This window comes from Lygodium microphyllum, chromosome 17 (genome assembly GCF_053477565.2).
Source record: "Lygodium microphyllum isolate KBCC chromosome 17, Lygodium_microphyllum_v1.1.10, whole genome shotgun sequence".
NCBI classification, from domain to species: domain Eukaryota; kingdom Viridiplantae; phylum Streptophyta; class Polypodiopsida; order Schizaeales; family Lygodiaceae; genus Lygodium; species Lygodium microphyllum.
In genome coordinates, this window is record NC_141151.1 from 5,902,795 (window position 1) to 5,918,131 (window position 15,337).

At 38.9% G+C, this 15,337-nt stretch overlaps 1 protein-coding gene across 2 annotated transcripts in view; it reads left to right on the forward strand.

Moving 5' to 3' along the window:
* LOC148021534 (long-chain-fatty-acid--[acyl-carrier-protein] ligase AEE15, chloroplastic-like) overlaps nucleotides 1-14,606 on the forward strand; it is a 44,694-nt gene extending 30,088 nt beyond the window's left edge. Inside the window, exons 3-18 of one of the 2 annotated variants that reach the window (XM_087696943.1) lie at nucleotides 2,396-2,510; nucleotides 3,054-3,141; nucleotides 3,257-3,471; nucleotides 8,518-8,633; nucleotides 8,721-8,870; nucleotides 9,008-9,075; nucleotides 9,386-9,491; nucleotides 9,616-9,774; nucleotides 9,866-9,919; nucleotides 10,064-10,144; nucleotides 10,732-10,869; nucleotides 10,956-11,115; nucleotides 12,559-12,638; nucleotides 13,099-13,202; nucleotides 13,581-13,638; nucleotides 14,205-14,606. In XM_087696943.1, the coding sequence (XP_087553069.1) occupies nucleotides 2,396-2,510; nucleotides 3,054-3,141; nucleotides 3,257-3,471; nucleotides 8,518-8,633; nucleotides 8,721-8,870; nucleotides 9,008-9,075; nucleotides 9,386-9,491; nucleotides 9,616-9,774; nucleotides 9,866-9,919; nucleotides 10,064-10,144; nucleotides 10,732-10,869; nucleotides 10,956-11,115; nucleotides 12,559-12,638; nucleotides 13,099-13,202; nucleotides 13,581-13,638; nucleotides 14,205-14,303 (1,791 nt within the window). In that variant the 3' untranslated portion in view covers nucleotides 14,304-14,606. Of the gene's footprint in view, nucleotides 1-2,395; nucleotides 2,511-3,053; nucleotides 3,142-3,256; nucleotides 3,472-8,517; nucleotides 8,634-8,720; nucleotides 8,871-9,007; nucleotides 9,076-9,385; nucleotides 9,492-9,615; nucleotides 9,775-9,865; nucleotides 9,920-10,063; nucleotides 10,145-10,731; nucleotides 10,870-10,955; nucleotides 11,116-12,558; nucleotides 12,639-13,098; nucleotides 13,203-13,580; nucleotides 13,639-14,204 lie in introns of those variants that run through there. The other variant, XR_015694336.1, reaches the window with a different exon arrangement.
* Nucleotides 14,607-15,337: the final 731 nt, after the last annotated feature.

Here is a 15,337-nt window from a genome sequence, read left to right on the forward strand (position 1 = left end):
ATGCTTGATGGTTTACCTCTCTTGGAGAGACCCCCTAAGCACTTATGCGAGGGACGTATTTTGGGAAAAATGCATCACTTTTCGTTTCCCTATGATGTTGCTTTTAGAGCCATTGCTAGGTTACAGATTGTGCACTCAGATGTATGTGGCCCTATGTAGATAAAGTCATTGGGTGGCTGCTACTATTTCATCACTTTTATTGATGACTTTACTCGTTTTTGTTGGATCTATTCTTTAGTGAAAAAGTCAGAAGTGTGTGATGCATTTTTGGCTTTTCTAGCACTTGTTGAAAACCAATCTGGCTGCAGGGTGAATGCTCTTCATTCGGACCGAGGGGGGGAATACATGTCCTCTACGTTGAATTCGTTTTTGAAGTAGAAGGGCATTGTTCATCAGTACACTATTGCTTATACTCCACAGCAGAATGGAGTTGCAGAGAGGAGGAATCGATCACTCATGGAGATGGCCAGATGTATGTTGAAAGCAAAGAGCTACACAGTTTTTGGATGAAAGTAGTTATGTGTGCTTTCCATGTCTTGAATAGATGCCCCACCAAGGCATTAAAGAATCTCACGTCTTTTGAGGCTTGGAACAGCCGGAAACCTTTTGTTGGGCATTTTTGTACTTCTGGGTGTCTTGCATATGCACACATTCCCAAGGTACTCAGGAAGAAGTTGGATAACAAGGTTTTCAAATGCATTTTTGTGGGGTATAGCAGTGAGAGCAAAGGATATAGATTATACGATTCTATTCCTAAAAAGGTATTTGTTAGTAGGGATGTGGTTTTCGATGAAAAATCAGTTGCTGGTTTTGACACATATCAAGCTGCTAGTGATATATTTGAAGGGCTGCTACCCATTTCTTTCGGTGATACATTTGGAGCTTCGGCAAGGGAACTTAATGTTCAACCAATTGCTCCACCGGGTAATGCAGAAAATCAGCCCATGACTGATCTGAATATTCAGCAAGGTGCCGAATCTGAAATTCAGCAAGAGCTTGTACATAGTCAGGAGGCTAGACAAATGCCTAGATGGTATTTATAGACTATGAAAGATAGTCATTTGGATGCTCCTATTGCTGGTCGTACTAGAAGGCAAGCTCGTATGCATGATGGTGCACATACCATGGAGTTTGTTATGGTAGTACATAAAGTTGATGATGAGGAGCTTGAATGTTTTGAGGATGCACAACATAGTATGCATTGGATGGTAGCAATGCAAGCTGAGTTTGATTCCATCATAAAGAATCAAACATGGGATTTAGTGCCTTTGCCTATTGGGAAGAAAGCCGTTGGAACAAAATGGGCTTATAAGCTGAAAAGGATTGTCTATTGACCCTTGTATTTTGACCACTCTTCACTCCAGGGGCGTTTGTCGGGTTTGACTCATGCCTACGCTCAAAGAGGAGTATCAGTGATCTTCAGTAGGACATTGGGGCACTTTTTACTCTTCGTACGAGAGGTTTTTTCCCCTAGATTTATTCCCTTTATTTTATGTGCCTATGTTAGGCACTTATCATGTTTCACACACTTCGAGTCTGAACACCCTCTTATAACCCTAAGGTTTAAGGTTGTACTTTGTACTTGCACCTTACACTTCAGATTATTGCATTGGGTGTCGTGCTCTCACACTCTACACTGTCTACTCCACTCTCAACTGAGCTTCGATCTCTTCCTCTCGCACGTATCTCACTTGTAGGTGCTCCCCTAGTCTTTGAAGAAATGTCATTGCCTTTAGTAAGAGAGCCTCTGTGACTGTAGGTGCAACGCCTAGCTTTGCTTTGATGATCTCAAGGGGTATTGATGGCTTTTCTTGATCATATGTGCTATCATCATCCTCAAGTGTGTCTTGAAGTTGCATACATTACTTGGTTGGGCACCTATATTCACATGGTGTTCGTGAAAGTCTAGGCTCTTGCCCATTTGAGTATTTTGTTGGTCCTCCTTGGTGACCTAGGAGGGTTCTAGTGTGATCAAGCTCCATTGTTCATTCAACTTGTGGGATATCCTATCTACGCATCCTTGCATAGGAGCAATGTCAACATGGCTCTTCCCGAGTCACTTCTTAGTGATCAAGCTACTCTGTTCACTCAGCTTGCAAGCTATCCTATCTATGCATAGGAGCAATGCCAATGTGGCTCTTGTCCACTCTTTTGGCTGAATTCTAATATTTGGGAGGGTAGGCACCCCTCCTTGTGGGCGTTTGGGGGTTTGTGTGTCTTATCTAGGGAAAAATGCAAGGACCTACAGTGTTTTGGCCTGATCAGATAATTTGATGTCATAAGCTGTCTTGTGTTTTGTTCATCTTTTCATTTAGGAATCTGTTAATTACATCCTTGTTTATGGATTTTATAAATAAACTTAAATACTTTTGTCATTCATTTTTCTTTGGTGCAGTTACGGCAAGCAATCAAAGACTTTGCAGAAGGGTTACAAGTGACTGGAATTTCACCGGGTGAAAAGGTTGCCCTATTTGCAGAAAATTCATGTAGATGGCTAGTTGCAGACCAAGGTGACCACTCTTCCAAGCAAAACATGATTTTCTTTGTCGGTGCAAGACATGCTCTTTTATGTATGTGTGTATGTACCTTGCATCTGTACGCATGTAACTACAGATATTTAATGTGCGGTATATATGTCCATATGTATGTCTCTGTGTTGCTTGTGCAGACACATAAACTGGTGTTTTTTTTTTTTTTTTTGGTGGTAATCTTCTATATTATTGTGTGAAAATCTGATACAATGGGGTGAAAATCCATCAGGAAACAGAAAGATAAATGATCACAAAACCTGGTTAGTTTGGAGACTAAGAGTTAACATGTAAAAAGGGAAACTATTTTCTTTTCATGAATTCACCATGCTGTAATCTTGTTTAGGGGAAGAAATAACAAAGTTATGTCATTGGCTGGGATGACCAAGCCTATACCAAAATAAATGTACACATGCAAGCACTTACACACTTTTATTTAAACATTTGTATGCAAAAACATGAAAATAGATATAATGACTTATCCTCTCTCATATCAGAGCTTATGAATGTCGAGCTTTCTTACAGGTATAATGACTGCTGGGGCAATTGATGTTGTACGAGGTACTAGATCATCTATAGAAGAACTTCTATTTATATATGGACATTCAGAAAGGTGGGGAGCTCATTATCTTCAGTTGTGTGTGTGAATGAAGTGTGCATTATTACAAGCTATAGAAGGCTTTCAGCAACGTGTAATTCATTAGGAAATTGCAATGGCTTGATTGCAGTGTTGCAGTGGTTGTTGACAATAGTGATCTCTATGACAAGCTGATACCTCAATTACAGAAGCTTTCCAATTTGAAATTTGTAGTAGTTCTTTGGGGTGAGAAGCCTGAAATGACAAAAGACTCTTCAACATCCAGTCTTTTGGTCTTCACATACGATGAGATACTTTCAAAAGGTCGAGAATACAATGGATTTTCGACTAATACCGGAGATCTATGTAAGATTTTTTCCTTTTTTTCAACATTCAGATTGAGCCTCGTTGTATGCTTAAACAAAAAACACAAAGGTAGGTGTTGCCCTTCTTTGTAAAATAGGCAAGCAACTATGGATACACTGCATTGTAAATGGCATGTCTGATGCAAGTACATGCTGTTGCACAACACATTTTTGAAATTGGTGAATGACTGCTTGTAGAGGTGAATACAAAGGCTGAGAACAGATCCTAACATTTAATGCTGGAGTCTGTGTAGTAGTGATAAACATGTTGTGGCTTTTTGGAGGTGATCTAAACCATCACATAGCGAAGATTAGACAAGTGCATTAGTTTGAATATTAGTAGGGTCTTACTTTGTGACATTGTCAAGTGGATGACTTTGTAATAGACAATTGCTGCTATTTATATTTCTAGCTTGATGCATGGAGTGGTGGGACAGCATTTTTTTACTGGTATTGACATTAGCCAAGGGTAGTAGGTTGTATCCTCCTTAAACATGCAATTCACGAAAGGATTAAGGAGAGAAAAGGGAGGATATTCTCATGACAAACACTTTGATGGGCTGCCTTGGAATAGTACTGAAAGTGAGTTGAAACACAAACTCACACGACAAAATACCAGCATTCACATATTAATATGATATGTCAATATATGTTCTGTTTATAGCCAAAATCTATGGTGCATGTTGGTGTAAGTATTTTCTCAAATTTAACTTGCATGTAGGAGTTTACATTTTTAGCCTAGCTTGACATGAATGTAGGTTAGGTCTTGGGGAACGGTTACTTGTCTTGCTCCCTCCTGCTGGTTGGAAAAATTTGCCCTTTTTTCATGCGATTCAAAATAAAACTTAAGGATGCTTCTCTCATCAATATTGCTGGAAAGAACTTCTTTATTTATTTCCTCTATTAAAATGTGTCAACATAGTTGAGTCAATCAACTTGTTTAAGAACAAAATGTGATAGTTATGACAGTTTCAAAGAAACATACTTCAAAATCGAATAAACAGATTCACAACCTGGTTTGGTAAAGTAAATCAAAGAAGAAATAAATATTCTTGGTTGGCTAGATTTGTTCAACTTGGTAGTTCCTCACCATGTATTCCTAGTCGTCAATATTTTTTATTCAATATATTCATATATAAGGGCTCGCTTTCTATCATTGCTTGGTATCAATCCTTGGGGGATCATGAGGTGTCTTTTTCTTCCAATATAGGTGATGGCTTTCAAGCATTGGATAACTACAATATTTTGGACAATGGACCTTGATTTTGATCCATCATCCATCACAAGAGCGATAATCACCCACTATGCAGTGGCTGTGTTAAATAGTGTGCTCAATTTGGGATGTCAACATCGTAGCCACATGCAAGTTGTCAAATTTGTTGGTCCTTATAGGACCACTCTTAATTTTGTACTCCACTTTCAACAAATTAAAATTGCAAACAAACAAGACAGGGAGAGAGGTGAAGCAACCAAGAGCATACACACATATACGATGGAGACTTGGGTACATGGAGATTAAAATATTTTTCTTCTTTTTCCACAACAAAGATTTAGGCTATAACATGATGAAATACTAATATGAAAGTACTAAAACATGTGTACATGTGGTTATTAAGTGTGAACCCACACCCACTAAGAATAGATGAGGTGACACAATGAATGTGCCATAACCAAGAGTGGACTATGCGAGTGTAGTGCAATTATAGAATCACTAGCATATGCTCCATGTTAGTCACCTCATATGCTAGCCAATGAAGTTGTGCCATATCACCAAGGCATGTAGTGGATGTTGGCTCATGTGGAGCTCAACATCTCAACACTTTCCCTTGAGCGTAGCATGAGCTCATGTACTCCAAGCATAGTCCTGAAGCAACGGAGCTTCTCAATTTCCAAGGCCTTGGTGAAAATATCTGTTGCGATCCTTTGTGCTAATATAAACCAAGTCAATATCACTTGTCAAAATCTGTTCTTGAATGAAATTGTTTGGTCCATGCATGATATACTAGATTCTTGGCCAACCAAATGCTACTAAGATTATCATTGTAGATGATAACCTTCTTGTCCACCTGCAACTTCGAATCACCAAGTAGCTTGTATAGCCAAGCTACCTTACAGTGTATCCTTGTACACCATCTCAATACTAGATAATGAAACCTAGGGTGTCTCTTGTTGCTTCAAGTAACAACATCACTTCCAAAGGAAAATATTAAATCATTGGTAGACTTCTTATTTGAAATAGTACTGGCCCAATATGCATTTTTCCATTGATTGCACAACAATAATTGCAATTTGCAATCTATATGCAGATGCCCTTTGTGTTTGCAACCCAACAAACACTTGGAACCTTCTAGTTTGAGAATATGTAGCCTTTGCACTTGTAAACGGCTAACACAATGAAACTGTAGTATACCCATAAATTGTTGTTGATTAACTTGCAAAAGAGAGGCCAAAATGACCAAATGGAAAAAATCACAACAGAGAAGCGCTAATGGGCTTATCTGTAGTATATATATTGCACTTTATGCTCTCCAAGTATTCTTGCAATTGGAGATTGTAGCCTCGTCAACCTCAAGAGCTTCTTGCCACTATGTTCCAAGCCAAATCGAAGAGCTTCTTACTTGTTACTTTGCTTGTTTTCTTTTGCGCTCCAGCCTTAAATCAAGATCTGCATAGGTGTGAGACGGTTCTGATACCATGTGAACAAGCAAGAGTAGAGAGAGATGCAACAACTAACAACACACACACACACACACACACATGATGGACACTTCAGCACATAGAGAAATAGGGCTGAAATCTTCCTTTTTTTTTTTCCTTCCACGCAAAAGACTTAAGTCTACAACATGATACAAGACTAATGTGAAAGTATTAAAATATATGCATATATGGTCACTAAGTATGAACTCTTTAAGGATAGATGATGTGGCATAATGAATGTGCCATAACCAAGAGTGGATTACATGAGTGTAGTCCAATTGTAGAATCATTGGTATATCCTCCATATTAGTCATCTAATATGGCAGTGAGTAAAGTCTTACCACATTATCAAGGCATGTAGTGGATGCCGGCTCATGTAGAGCTCAACATCTCAACAAAAACAACATTAATAGGCCAATGTTTAGGATCTCATTCACAAGGACTACCTTAAAAAATCTTGATAAACTAACTATTCATACGTATGGACTGAAATTTTCAACTAGCATAATTAGCCAAATCTACATAAATCATAAGATCAAAGTGAACACAATTTTTATGAGGTCTCTATTTTTGGGGACTGATGTAGCTTAATATCAAGATTAATGGTCCAATCAATATAACATTTATTGGTTCTTCCATAAGAATAAGATTATAAGCCACACCTAAGTTTTAGCAAGTATGTTTTGCCCTAGAGATCCCCATCTAAGTAATTGACTCTAGTATGTCTATAATAGTCAGCCCTGTAGTGTATGCAAACCTTGGTAGGCGTGGTGGGCTATTGAGGAAGTAAGGCCATTGGCTATTGAAGAAGTTAGTCAGGGTTTTCTAATGGCAGGTCTCTAGGTTGATCCTCATCTAAGTTATTATCTCTAGTACTTTTGGCAAATATAGTCTACCATGATGTATGCAAAGCCCAATGGGTGTGTTGAGCTACTCGAGGAAGTTAGATGGGAGGGACAAGCTATTGAAAAAGTCCATCAGGTTTTTTTGCAGGTCTACAAGCTGATCGGTGACTTCCCTTGCTATGTTAACTAAGGTGAGTGGGCAATGCAAACACTCAACTATATTATAGTGCCAATGTCTTCATGGTGACGATTGTGAAATCCTTGTTCGATAGCCTGATCATAAGCACTTCGTCTACATTTGTGAACTCTAAAGCTCTCACAATTTTTGAGCTAGCCTTCATTGATTGTGCTTCAAAAAGAGTGGTGGAATGTAGATTATTTTTTTGGGTTCTTTTTTATTTTCTCTGTTCAAGCCATAACTTCCTCATGCATAATTGGTTTTTTGTTTTAGTTTTTTGGGATGACATTTTCTTTGGTTGCTGTCTGTGACATAGTCGGTGTTAAAATCTCAGGAGATTCCCTGTAGTTAGTGAACTCACCAGAGTCATGTTGAGAAGTCAAGCTCTATGTGTGTAGACATTCATGACTTTGCTCAACTGATGATTCTGTCCTTAGTTTACTAGCACAGTTGTTGGATTAGCATGGTTCTTAAAGATCATGGTTGGATGTCTCGAATTCTTCATCATAGATAGAAGTTACAACTGTTCCAAAAGCAAAAGAGAAGTTAGAATATCTGGAAGACTTAAAATTAGTATTTCAGAAGTCAAGGGGAGTTAAAACATTCCTTTTATTCTACGATATAAAGTGTGGATTCTTTAGGGAAAAGGCTTCCTATCTAGGGTCATGCTTTTGATGAAAATGATTGTACATGGATTTAGAGATAGTTCAGGCCTTGCAATGGTCAACACCTATTAACCCAGAGGAATTGCAAACCTTCTTGGGTTTAAATGGAACTTAGGCTGCACAAAGATAGTTATTCCAGTCGGGGACCAACTTAGACTAAAGGTCCAGCTCTTAGTTGGGATTCAGCCCAACTGAAAAGGTTTTGCCATTCCTCAGAATGGTGGACTGGTTGCTTTTGCATTAAAAAAGTGTGACACAGCACAAGAAGTGAGGGGCTGTAATGCTTCAAGAGTTTGCTTTTCCCTTTCTGGTACAAAAGGGGATCCCAATAGACCTACTAGTCTAACAAATCCTTGTCATTAGTGGATTAAGTGTGGCTTGTGCATTTGTCAAGCCAAAAGATCTCATGAGTACCAATACACTCCAAATGAAGTATTGAAAGTTGTGTTATCAACATCCCCAGGTACCACATGTGACACATATGAGTTGTAGTCATCAAGCCATCTTGGAATAATTGATTTCTTTTATTAGCTTTGTGCTGCATGGATGGCTTGATTGACATTTTTCCTTTCCAGGCCTAAGCTGCATAGCATGGAGTGACTCAGTAGTTTCACTATTTCAAGATTGTTCTTTGCTGATGTGTCAGTCGTTTGCAAATGTAGTTTCTATTGGGCACAGATATATTGAACCAGAAGACATAGCAACACTTGTATACACTAGTGGAACAACTGGAAATCCTAAAGGTGTTATACTTACCCACAGGAACCTACTTTATCAGGTATTGCTAAAACTCCTATTGGTTGTAAAAATCTCAACTGCAGACTATCAACTCACTAATTGCTCTTACCTTGTTCTAATCTTGCAGGTTCAGCACCTGACAGAAGTAGTTGATTTGAAACCAGGCGATAGGTTTCTAAGCTTGCTTCCAACATGGCACATGTATGAGCGCTCATCTGAATATTTCTGCCTTGCTCAAGGGGTAGAACAAGTTTACACCAATGTTAAGAATCTGAAGGTTCGTATGATTTGCAGCAATGTAGTCTCTTGTTCTTGCATCTACATTTCAATTTTTGGCTGTGTCGAAGTAGTGTACACTCTCCTATTATATCCAGATTCTAGACTCTCTAGTTATTGTTCAACATGCAATTGCAGGAGGATCTTAGGAAGTTCTGTCCCGATTATTTGATCTCTGTGCCACTCGTGCTTGATACTCTTTACAAGTGAGTAGATCATTTTCCATCATCTTTGTTGACACTATAAGCAAGTTGTTGTTTTAACAAAGCATGAGTAGTGTAATAATTATGCTTTTTATGGGTTGATGATTTTTGATTTGCCTGGTTGAGTGGATTAGAAAGGTTCTGCTTTTTGAGCCTCATAATTGGTTTAAGTGGGTTAATGTGTTCACCACAGTTGGCAAGGGGTCTCAACCATATGCATTGATTTCTTTCCCTGATAGGGAATTCCTAATTGTTATTCTACAGGCTAGCTAGATGAAAAGATTGAGATGGACTTGTGATTTCACTTCTGCAGTGGAGTTCAGAAGAAGCTTTTAGCTGGCTCTAGTACAAGAAAATTTATTGCTTTGACACTTATTCGCATCAGCATGGTGTATATGGAGTGGAAAAGGATTTATGAGGTCAGGTTTTACATCTTAGTCTTGTGTGCAATTGTTTCACATACTGGTATGATCTCTTGAAGTGGCATGACCCCTCTTCGTGTCCTTTTGAAGTTGTAATGATTTGAGTTTGTTTTTATCACAGGGAAGATCTTTACAATGGGCAAAGGTAAAGCCAACTGTAATTGTATCTGCTTGCATGTGGCTGTTTGCCAGAATACTAGCAGCAGTACTCTTCCCTCTTCATATCTTGGGGAGAAAATTGGTGTACAGAAAAATACACGAAGCATTGGCCATTAAAAAGGTCTTAACTCATCAAGTGAAGGGATTAGTACAAGCTATTGTCCTGTTTAATTTTGTGTAAATAGCTTACAGTCTTGATGATCATGTAACAGGCGGCGATTAGTGGAGGAGGAAGTTTAGCACCTCATGTGGATAAATTTTTTGAGGTGAAAAAACTTAGCTTTCCACATATTTTGGCATATCTTTAGAGAAGGAGCAAATGTATAAATGGTATTGCTGTTTTCTGCATAGTTCTTGTGCAAATACGAAGCTGGCCTACTTTTTGACTGGTGTGTCTCCTTGATATGCAGGCTGTTGAGATAACTGTTTTGAATGGCTATGGTTTGACTGAAACTTCACCAGTTATATCTGTGCGTGTTCCATCAAACAATGTAAGCTTCATTCTCAATTAATCATCAGGAACCTGGGTCTGTGATAGGTGTTGGCAAAAAGTTATGTATCGAACCAGTAAATAATATATGCGTTCATTCTTCTAATAGTAAATGTTTCTCTAATATGCAATTTCCAAAAATAGCTGAATCTATTAAAACAATTGTATGTGCTTTGCTTGCAGCCTCTTTTAAATGACAAAAGCCCTCTTGAAGAGCCGTAGTCATTTGTAGGCTTGTTCTAACTGGAACCTTGAAAAGTGTTCTGTTTGATTGCTTGTGCTTTGCCTATCTATATCTCTGTTCTCAAGGTTGACTGTTAGGGATCCATTTGAAAGGGAAGGTATCTATTTTGTAAGTCTATACTTATAAATCAGCAACAGCAAGGACTAAGTAGATTCAGGCTGAAAAGAATGTTACTGTGCTTGTTTGTATGCAGAAATGGTATTTTGCTTCTGTATGAAAGTAATGTGCAGCTAGACTAAGCTTAAAAGTGAACAAGATTCTGGAAGAGGTGATGGTTTATCCATTTGAAAGTTGTGGGCTTTATTGACTAGGGCTGTTTGGTTCTGACTTCTTTGTAAAAATAGATTCTAGGCACTGTCGGTAAGCCTCTACATGAAACAGAAATTAAAGCTGTAAATCCTGAATCTGGCGAAGAGCTTCCGCACGGGGAAAGAGGTTTGATCAAAGCTTTTGGACCCCAGGTTATGAAGGGATACTACAAGGTAAATAGACAATAAAGACAAAACTCTGCTATATGTGTATACGTGCATTGTTTTCATGGTGTGAATCTAACCTTCCTTACTGGTAGAATGATGCAGCTACCGCCAAAGCAATCGACACAAGTGGTTGGTTTGACACCGGTGACCTTGGTTGGATTGTTCCTCATACCAAATCAGGTCCAGCACGCTACTGTGGAGGCTCTTTAGTACTAGATGGCCGTGCCAAAGACACTATTGTTTTGTCAACTGGTATATATTCTTCACCTGCATGTCTGCTATTTTCTTGTGCATCAGTGTTCTGTTTAGGTGGATGATTTGGAAGGGATAGGATCATGTGTATATACGTGCCAAATGCTCAAAGGAAACTGCTGTTATATCAGTTGCATAAGCCTTCAATGCAAGGGGTGTCTTCTAAATTTAAAACTATAAAATAGTGGGAAAACAAATCCATCTGATATAGAGAGTTCCCCTTGGTGACTGACAAATACGTGTATACTTTCTAGCCATGTTCCTACATACAGACGTGCACATAGGCACAAAAATTATCTCAAATCAGTTTGGGATTTCCCGGAATGGAAAGATGTGGTTGAGGGAGATATGATACCAGGATAAAAGCTATTGTGCTCAGTTTCCCTGCGCCCCCCCCACCCCCCCCCCCCCCCCCCCCCCCCCCCCCCGCCCTTTTTCAGGGGCCGAGGGGTTTCCCAGCTAGTGATGGGATGCCTGTTTTGCAAAGAAGTGGATGCTTGTCAGGTAGGAGCTAGGGCTGTCTTCGATACTGAATGTAGCTTAAAGCGTGACTTTGATCCCAAAAGCTGATACGCCTTGGAAGCAGTCCTGTACCCAGCAAAGATATACTTCTTGTACTCAGGTTCCTAACTTAACAAAGGGACGGACATGGTGCTTGGCGAAGAAGGGGATGTCGCTGTAGGGGTAGAAAGAGACGGAGCCCCCTCCTGTGAAGGTAACTCATTAAGGCTCACATCTTAATTGATAGCAATAGAGTTTAACTTGGATTCTTGGCCGACAGGCCTTGGAAGTAGTGTTGTATCCAATAACGATATGCTTCTTGGACTTGAACTCCCAACCTCCCAAAACGAGCAACAGATGATCTAATACCTCAAGATGTGAGCACTGAGCATGCAACAAGGGGGCCCCTGGTATGAAACGTACGGTATAATGAAGCTCATTGATATCATTATAAACATTCTTCTCCATAGGGGTTGAGCTGGATACCAGGCAAATACGAATGACATGAACCTCAGTCTTAGCCTTTATCCTTTGTAAACCCCCCTCTGAGCCTCATCCTCAACTCTCTCAGGACGTTCATTTTCCCTATGTCCTTTCTGCTAACGATAATGAAGAGCTGAAGATGCATATCAATAAGATGATGAATGCATATTGATTGGCCACCCCTGTTGTTTCATTAGTGAACCACATTTGCCATGGACCCATGGCCATGATCATGCCCTTGATAACAAGGGCCACCTCTGTCTTGGAAGACCAGGAATGTTGGACCCTGAAGCTCCACCATGGGAATAGGAGATCCAAAGGTGGAGAAATTCTCTTGAACATCGTCATGCTTTTCTTGCTTTGCATGTAAAATTCATTGGCGACCTATGGTTGAAGTTCCATTATCAATATTAAAAGTTACCAGAGGCATTTCCTTTTCTAATATAACTGTCTTTCCAGGTGAGAATATAGATCCGATTCAAATCGAGGAAGCTGCTTTGCAAAGTAGATACATACAGCAGATTATGATTGTAGGCCAGGTTTGTTTCTGAATGATTATGTTTTTAAAGTAAAATGAAGAACTTCATTTGAGGGGTATGTTTGAAATTGTCCAATTTTGGCACCTCAGAATTGGTCATTATGCTGTTGAGTTCGTAACAAATGAACCATTAAAAAACTGACGCATAAAAGAGTTTTAATGGTTTGTGTGCGCAAAAAACAGTACAAACTACATCAATCTGGAATTTCACTAATACTGATGTTAACTGAAATAACGTGGATTGTAATCATGTTGTAGCAATGACATGAGTGGTACATGTAAGGGGGTTTCAGTAAGGAATGGGCTACCTTAACGCCAAAAACAGGCTTGGTAGAGATGACAGTTGTCAATAATATGTATCGACATAACTTTATTGCTAGGTGTTGTAGGTGTTAAGGATATGTATCGACATAACTTTATTGCTAGGTGTTGTAGGAATGTTAACTCTTGAAAGATTTCAGGATAAACGCCGCCTTGGCGCTTTGATTGTCCCAAGTAAAGAGGACCTGCATCTGTTACCTTCGACCAATGTCCGAGAATTGCTAAGGAAAGAATTGAGCAAATTGTAAGCTCTTTATTTGTACTACTTATGCATTTCATTTGTGCACACTTATTTTACAAACACAGCTATTGTTAGGATGGCCTTTCTCACTTGGTAGCACTGTTTGCCCGATACTATGTTTTTTATGAAGGTTTGATAAGTTGCCATATCTCAAATCCCTTTTTCTTGTCTCTTACAAAATTGTCTTCCAATTTTGGTGCTTTGCATTGATGTATCATGCTGTTTGTATTGGTTTTACATGTGTGTTTACTCGATCGAAGTTACTCTCAGAAGTCAAGATATATCTGTGCTACAGGATACATCAACAAATTTCGCTAACTTTGAGAAACTTTGCTGCTTGTAATTTTTCTTGTTTGTTTGTCTTTTCTTCTACTTCAACAGCACTGCAGATTGTCCTGCTCGAATTGGTCCCTTCATTCTTCTTCATGAACCATTCACGGTATGTCCCTCGTTTCATTGTGGATTAATGATGATGAATGAGAACTATGACATTCCCAGGTTCTTAGTCTTGTCTTCTACTGTCTAGAAAAAGAGCATTAGCATTGTCTTTTCTGTTTGTTGTTTTTTGTTTTTTGGGGTGGGGGGGGCATGTATAACAGGAGTATTATAGCTTTGTTTGCAACATCCAGGGGTAAGGAAAGAGAGGCTGGTCACAGTTGCATGAAGCATACAGCTGTAACCCTGAAACTGTCTCTTGCTTGTGCGTTAGTTTGTAGTCGAGAGGGATGTTCTGTCAAGAAGATCGTGGCTTTATTCTGTAAACTTAGGATGAAAAGGCATGCATATATGCTCTCTAGGAAGGAGGCAAAGTCTCATATTTCAGGATGGTGTAATACTACATTTTCACATCAGTAGAAAAGCCTATGCCCTTTTTGGATTGATGAAATAAAGAACAAAGGTTTTCCTCAATGGTCTGATTTTTCAACACAATTCAAAACAGAAGCAAATACTCGAATACTCGAATACATTGATGCAATATCTGATTTGTCAAAATTTTGGTTGCAGGTAGAGAATGGTTTATTGACACCAACCATGAAGATGCGGCGGAATGCTATTGCAGATATGTATGTTGCAGAGATAGAGGCTTTGTTCCAAGAGTCGTAAGGTCCAACACAAATGGAAATAAATCCTTTGGACAAGCTTGTGCAACAAAAATTCTCAATAAACATTGCACACTTGTTCGAAACAAAAATTCTCTTTACAAAAAGGTGGAGATCTTCAATACATATATCAAAATTTTAAATACATATAATAAAATCTTATATCAAAATTTTATCTGATTCAAAGAAAATGGGTATAATGGAAACAAAGACCTGCACTAGCTTAGTAAAAAGCCTTGTAATTTTTGCAGTTCCTATGACGGCAATACATTCCACTATCCACATGAATTAATAAGGCCATAAAATGGTTGGGGTGGGGTCTTCAAATATCTGCTGTAGCCCTTTGTTTATAAGTTGTTCTCAACATCTTAATCAAGGGTTGTTTTCCTTTGCAAGCTCTGAAATGACACTCCTTAGGTGCATCAATGCAATGAACACTAAGTAGTCACGAGGAGTTGAAAAAGTAAATCTTGATATCTGATTATCATGTGTATGGCAGAAAGAGCTAAACAATCGTGTATGGTAATAACAGCTAACCAATCATGTAGTAAAGGTTGCACTAAAATTGGATGTAGCACCTTGCTAAGTAAATTATATTGGAGGCTACAGATGCAACGAAGGTCATATGCACAACAATGACAGCATCAGATTTGGCGAAGGTATAGGTCGCATGAGAGTTAAGATTTAGCTCTTGGCCTGATAAATTTTACTAAAATCTACACAATGAATGCAGGCCATATCAACTTTTGATGGTCTTTTCTGGTTGCATGTCCAGCATTTCATTGTTCATCTCATTTGAAGTACATTTCAAAAAATGACCTGTAGCTTCCCGTTCACTTTTGTTAGTACTTGTTGGTACTGGTGGTCCTTGCATTTATGGAACCTCAGGCTGCTACAGCCTACATGGTAGTGTGATGTAGTTTGCTTGCTTTGTGACGTTCAGAAAATGACACGAACCAAGGCCTCAAATTTTGACAGGATCCTCCATTATTTTATGCGACAGCTAAGTTTTTTGAAATACATTTACTTTATTTGGAC